General features: G+C 41.5%; 1 protein-coding gene across 2 annotated transcripts in view; it reads left to right on the top strand.

Moving 5' to 3' along the window:
• The window catches only part of LOC106534024 (synaptic vesicle glycoprotein 2C), a gene marked incomplete at its 3' end in the record, with an annotated part of 85,696 nt that extends 79,711 nt beyond the window's left edge, over positions 1–5,985 (top strand). For both annotated transcript variants that reach the window (XM_014030527.1, XM_014030526.1), the window contains 1 exon segment: positions 5,805–5,985. In XM_014030527.1, coding sequence (XP_013885981.1) covers positions 5,805–5,985 — 181 coding nt within the window.
• Between the last annotated feature and the right edge of the window lie 1,218 nt (positions 5,986–7,203).

Genomic DNA, 7,203 nt, shown 5'->3' on the forward strand with positions numbered 1-7,203 from the left:
CCTGAGTATTGTTGCTGACCATGTCCATCCGTTTATGACCACAGTGTACCATCTTCTGACCATGTCCATCCCTTTATGACCACAGTGTACCATCTTCTAATGGCTACTTCCAGCAGGATAACGCTCCATGTCATAAAGCATAAATCATCTCAGACTGGTTTCTTGAACACAACAATGAGTTCACTGGACTGGAATGGCTCCACGGTCACCAGATGTCAATCTGTGACTGCAGCAAATCTGCAGCAACTGTGTGATGCTATCATGTCAATATGGACCAGACTCTCTGAGGAATGTTTCCAGTACCTTGTTGAATCTATGACAGGAAGGATTAAGGCAGTTCTGAAGGCAAAAGAAGGTCCAACCTGGTACTAGCAAGGTGTACCAAATAAAGTGAATGTAAATCCCCAGACTGTGGCATTAAACCAACAATGTTCTACCAAAGTGGAAATGAAATGCTGAAACTAATATAATTAAACCAAATGTGATTAACAAAACACAGGACTCACAAAACGTATGTAAACCTAATCAGAAAGTACAAAAATCTAAAAGAAAAAAAAATAGCTGAGCCTGAAGGACATGTGTTTGAAATGTGTTCTGCCTCCCTCAGAGTTAATTGTTCTACTACAGGAAAGCTATAAGTCCGCATGGTCTGTTCAGGGCCTGGCCTGTCAGTAGGTTGTGGGTGGCATTTTGGTTCCCCTGGGGTTGTTTGGACTTTTGGATCATGGCTTCTGGTTGCCTGGCGGGTGTTCAGCTGGGAATGTGTGCCTGGCCATCGACAGCGTGTGGCTGTGATTGTGGGCGTGGCTTTGCTTTGGCTGTGGGGGGGTAGCCTGTCAGCCTGCCTGATACAACGTTCACAATAGAGATGTGCTATGTGTGTATGTTTGTGTGTGTGTGTGTGGGGGGGTGCTGCCAGCATGGTTGGACATTGGGGTACCAGGCCCATTGATACGTGCTGTTAGGTCCCTGTATGACCGGTGGCAGAGCTTGGTCCACATTGCCAGTAGTACAGTAAGTCTGACTCGTTTCCGATGAGAGTTGGACTCATCAAAGGTTGTCCTTTGTCACCGATTCTGTTCATAACTTTTATGGACAGAATTTCTAGGAGCAGCCAAGGTGTTGAGGGGATCCTTTTTGGTGACCTTAGGATCACATCTCTGCTTTTTGTGGATGATGTGGTCCTGTTGGCTTCAACAGATCCTGATCTCTAGCTCTCATTGGAGCGGTTCAAAGCCGAGTGTGAAGCAGCCGGGATGAGGATCAGTGCCTCCAAATCCCAGACCATGGTCTTGAGTTGGAAAAGGGTAGAGTGCTTCTTTCGGGTTGGGGAAGAGGTCCTGCCCCAAATGGAGGAGTTTAAGTATCTCGGCATCTTGTTCACAAATGAGTGAAGAATGGATCGGGAGATCGACAGGTGGATTGGTGCTGTGTCTGCTGTACCGGTCTGTCGTGGTGAAGAGAGCTGAGCCAGAAGGCAAAGCTCTCAGTTTACCAGTCGGTCTACGTTCCTACCCTCATCTATGGTCAGGAGCTTTGGGTAGTGACTGAAAGAAGGAGATCACAGATMCAAGCAGCTGAAAKGAGTTTCCTCTGCAGGGTGKCTGGGCTCTCCCTTAGAGATAGGCTGAGAAGCTCAGTCATCCAGGAGGGACTCAGAGTAGAGCCGCTGCTCCTCCACGTCCAGAGGAGCAAGTTGAGGTGGTTCATCTGGTTAGGATGCCTCCTGGACTCCTCCCTGGTGAGGTGTTCTGGACACGTCCCACTGGGAGGAGACCCAGAGGAAGACCCAGGACACGCTGGAGGGACTATGTTTCTCAGCTGGCCTGGGAACGCCTTGGGATTCCCTCAGAGGAGCTGGTCCAAGTGGCTGGAGAGAGGGAAGTCTGTGTCTCTCTGCTTAGGCTGCTGCCCCCGAGACCTGACCCTGGATAAGCGGCAGAAAAAGGACCGACGGACGGACGGACGGACTACAATAAAGTCATTATATTATGAGAATAGTCGTAATATTTCGAGAAAAAAGTCATAATCTTGCATGATCTGTCCATTTTCAATTCCTCATTTTCTCCTTAATTTCCCCACACCTGTTGTGTACAGCCATGTGTTTGTGTTTATAAAGCAGTCTGCGATGACTTGGGTCACTGTTAGATTAATATGCTTTCATCCAAATTAGCTATGTGCTGACTACATTTGTCAACACATCCATTAATTAATACAGCTTCAGTTTATAGTCATTTGCACAATATCCAAGTCCTGTTACTGAAAATTTGATGCTGATATGCTAAACACATTAACTATTCATTTTAAGCAATACTAAAGAACAACTTAAGTTGCTCAACGTTTTAGTTTTTTAATGCAGTGATAACTGCATGCTTTTTCATGTAGGTTAGAATATTATGACTTTAATCTTGTAATGTTATGACTTTATTCTCTGAAGTTGTTGCATTTTTTATTTACGGTAACATCTTATTGCAGCATAAATTTCCTCATCTAAGTTTCTAAACTTACTTTTTCAAAACAAATCCTTCGGTCCGTGGTGAATTTCCAAACTACGCCGACTCATTAAAAAAAATAAAACTCCACTGTCTTCATTTCTGTCTTTAGTTTGCTGCCCGCGCATTGAATCCTGGGCTATCCTCGGTCGGTGAGGATACACGGATGCATCCTTGCATTTTGAGAGTTTTTAGGCCGCATTCCTTGGCTGCTTGAGGAGGAGTCTTCGAATTGGGACAGTCCTCTGCGGGGGGTAGTGTTGTATGCGGATGACAAATGCGCACTCATGAGGACCCAGTCCATGATTTGAGACACAGCCACATTCAGACACATCCCTTTTACATCCCTTCCTGTTACTGCAAATATCTCAACAACTGTTCATCTCAGTGGCATGAAATTATTTTTGTGATGTGTTATTAAAATTAATGTAAACAAAGAAAAAGGAGTACAACAATAAAAAACAAACAAAAAAGTAATTCTGGTACTAACAAGTATCACACGATTTACTAAATGCATAAAGTAAATTTTTTGTTCTAAGCTTTGGTGCATTTAGATGAGCCTTATGTAATTTACACAAATGATCTTAAAATCTGACCTGCGTTTGAACCGTGACGGAATAAAAAAAATCAATCTCTAAAGCTTTCTCTCTGCATCTGAGATAGCGCTTCTCTATTACCTTCCCCCTCCTTTTTATTGCATGTAAAAACCCAGCATGAGGGGAGCCATAAAACAAACAAAGTGCTGCTCCTGGATATAATCTCTTTTGGTGGATGTGTTCAGATGTATGAACACATATCAGAAGTTGTCACCTTTTTGTGCACAATACAGAAGATTTCCATGTGATGTTTGAAAACCAGCTGTATCCTACACTTTGTTTTATTTCTTGTAAGAGCTCCTCTGCAGTAGCAGTGCATAGATCCAGTCACTGTCACCTGTAATGAATCACTTTCACTCAGTGCATCTGCACTGTGTGATAAGACCCCCTACTCTCAGTGTATCTGTCCCATCACCACTAACACAGCAAGGGGAAAAGAAGAGAAGACTATTTTTCCTTTGCCAGCTTATTTCTGTACTGCCTCATCAAACAATTGCATCTCCACTTCTGCTACCTTTAGCATTTTTATATACACATTTAGAATAAAGTAGACTTTTGACTGGCTTGCCAACTTTCACCTCTATCCACAGCAAAAGAAAAGGAAGCTAAATGACTTCAAACTTCCTAAATAAGTAGCTACAGTGACAGATGTCTAATTAAAAAAACAATAATACTTTTTTTTGTCTTGCAGCAGTGACTTTCAAAAACATCCTCTACCCGGAGCACTCATTTTATTCAGAGCCAAAAGGGAGTCTAATCTACATTTTACCACCATTTACAGCAGTGTTCACAAAACCATGCAAACATGGCATTCCTTGAATGAATGCATTTTACCCACTGCCTTTCACACAAACTTTTAAAACTAAGATTGGTGAGAGAAGATGCTTCTTTGGTCAAAACTGTAAATGACATTTATTTTTTTTTCCTGATCTTGCTTTTTAAGCTTCTCTTGCATGTCTTCCAAAATTGGAAATTATTGCTCTGGTCAAAAATTTTCAGCTCATATAATGGTGGAAATACACACAAAATTTTCTATATTTTCAACTCATAACAGTGCACATGCGCCAAGCACAATATTGTAGCATGACACCTCACAGCTACAGAGAGGCGTAGCTCTTTCTGTAGTTCAAGACTTCACCACCAGGTGGCAGTTTTGAAGAACCTTTATTGGATTCTTCTTCATGAACAACACAGACAAWRDGWAMCTCACAGGTCTTATTAATGACTAGGCCTACCACTCTCACTTATGGTTACTTCTGCTGAATGCTTTAACACAAGTTAACAAATAACGAACACACAAATTACAGTAACACAACAGACTAATTGCTGAAAGAACAATGTTAACCAATTCCTTAAAATGATTTAACAACAACAAACATGAATCCTACCCACAGTCCTCCACTGCAGTCACATGACAAACAGCCAAACACAGCAGAATGCTACAATATGCATTCCCTGTTCCCTGACAACTAAATATCACCTACATTATGTCATCAAACTATTGCACACCAACAAATGTGTTCAAGCAAAAGAAACCAGACAACTTATGTTTTATTTCCACCATGTCTTGTCCTCTCCTTGAAAAGTGAAGCAAGGGAATGAGGAGCAGCAGCCTTTGTGTGTGCATGCACCCTCAGTTTTAGTCCAGAAGAGCAGAAGTTATTTAATATATTCATGTTTATGTGCTGTCCAGAAAAAAAAACTTAAATATTACTGGTCAAATAATATTAGCATTTATTTTTTGTGTACAGTAATATACAGTATATATATAATATAATGCGTATTGTTTATTTAGTAAATTCTAGTAGTTTGGTGATTTTGATAGTTTTTGTAAAATTTAAAAAGAATAATTAAATAAATTACACCCAAAAGTTTGTTTTTTGGCCAAAACTGCTCCGCATCGAGTCAAATTCAAGATGGCTGACTCATCTTACCTGAGGGAGAGATGAGACCCACCCTCCAGAACACTACTGTATGGTTCCTAAACCTTTTGAGTGTTCCACACAAATGCGTGTGCTATGATGCAGTTTACTTGGCATCTGAAAATACATTTCCTCAAAAGTGTTTTGAATCTGAAAAGAGCTTCACTGAGTGAGAAGTAGTGGATCTCAGCAGACAGTTTAAGTTTCACTTTCACTTTGCTCTGTTACTGCCGAGAGCCTGCAGGAGTCATGGGCGGGGTGTGTGGGGAGAGGGGGGAGGGGGTGTGCTCTGCCATGAGGAAGTTCAGCTTAAAGAGACGTCCCAGAGGTGTTTCTGGTCCCAAAAGGTGTTTCTGGTCCCAGAGGTGTTTCTGGTCCCAAAAGGTGTTTCTGGTCCCCACCTGTCGTTTTGCTCCACAGCATGACTTCCTAAAAACACTGCAGGATTTCTCAAACATGATGAATGAGTCAAAGCAAGGCTTTGGGCATGTTTTTTATGAGAGTATAACATGATATAAAACTCAAAACAGTTGATTTTACATGATATTGCCCCTTTAACAAATCCTCAAGATTATAAGATTGAAGATATTATTATTTACAAGTTTTGACCAAAACTATTAATGCCATTTATTCTCATCATGAGATGATTTTCATTTTAAACTCTGATGTTAAAGTCTACAGGTGGTATGGATTCCTTTAAGAAACATTTAATATGCGTGTTTGTTTATTTTAGTTTAGTTGAAGGAGTCCAGTTTGTCTAAATTTGTTCTGTGGGTTTTGCTTCCCTTCTCCAGGCAGCATTGTGTATCTGGGGATGATGTTCGGAGCATTTTTTTGGGGCGGCCTGTCAGATAAGGTGGGCCGCAGACAGTGCCTGCTGATATCCTTGTCTTTCAACGGCTTCTTTGCCTTCCTATCCTCCTTTGTTCAAGGCTACGGCATGTTCCTCTTCTGTCGCATGGTGTCTGGCTTTGGGTGAGTTCACTAACCCTTTCCCTTTTCATTAATTCCCCACTGTTCATCCTTTTTGCCTCTGTGTAAATGAGACTTTGATGCCCCCTCAGAGAATTTTTACTGTCTGCAGCCTGATCTTTACATTCACCAGCTCCCCATCTGTCCTCCCTCTCAAGTTAAGTACATCACAAGAAGTTTTACTAACTGTCTGGTATCAGCCCACTGTCAGCCCCCTTTGTGGGGTGTGGAGCAAAGCAAAACAGAAACGTTTGCAAAAATGAACCAAGCACAGTAAATGAACACTTGCATGCTTCAACACTGCCTGGCTGACCACATGTTTGATAAATGACTTTCATGTCCTCCCCAGCTGAAGGCCTGTCACACTAGACAACTTATGCCAACGTAAGAAACATTTTAATGTCTAAATTGCAAATAAAAGTTGCATATTGGATCAATTGGTTAGAATTACAGTTTGTACACATCTAAAAGAAGCTTCCAGTTGATTTTTTCAATTCCATCTTTAGCACAGATGACTTTAAAAATTTCGTAAGTTGGCATAAGTTGTCTAAAACGTCAAAGTGTGACAGGGACTTGACTGACAACCTGTTGAGAAAGGAAAATAACATTTTACAACATGCTGGTGTGTAATTCTCAGTCCTCCAGGACAAAGTAAATACAAAAAATAAAACACAAACCAAGAGTCACAAAATTATTTGACTTATACCAACACAATCCCTGGGCACAACTGAGTCACATGACAAAGGCCATGCCAATTTCTGCCTAAAAATTGTTTTTGTACAGTGCCAAATTTGAAAACTGCTTTTAGCTTTTTTTTTTTTTTTCAAAAGTTTAAAGTTCAGTGACTACAAAACTCTCCATCCTATTTCTAGTTAGCACACTCTTGGCATTCTCTTGATGAGCTTCAACAGGTAGTCACCTGAAATTGTTTCCAACAGTCTTGAAGGAGTTCCCAGAGATACTTAGCACTTATTGGCTCTTTTTCCTTCACTCTGCAGTCCAGCTCACCTGATTGGTTTCAGGTCCGGTGACTGTGGAGGCCAGCCCCCCATCAGTCTCCTTCTTGGTCAAATAGCCCTTACACAGCCTGGAGCTGTGTTTGGGCTCATTGTCCTGTGATGGAACAGCTGCTGCTGTAAGATGCTGTGGTAGCCATGTTGGTTCAGATGCTGTGGTAGCCATGTTGGTTCAGATGCTGTGGTAGCCATGTTGGTTCAGATG

Source organism: Austrofundulus limnaeus, unplaced genomic scaffold (assembly GCF_001266775.1).
Source record: "Austrofundulus limnaeus strain Quisiro unplaced genomic scaffold, Austrofundulus_limnaeus-1.0 Scaffold1075, whole genome shotgun sequence".
Taxonomy (NCBI): domain Eukaryota; kingdom Metazoa; phylum Chordata; class Actinopteri; order Cyprinodontiformes; family Rivulidae; genus Austrofundulus; species Austrofundulus limnaeus.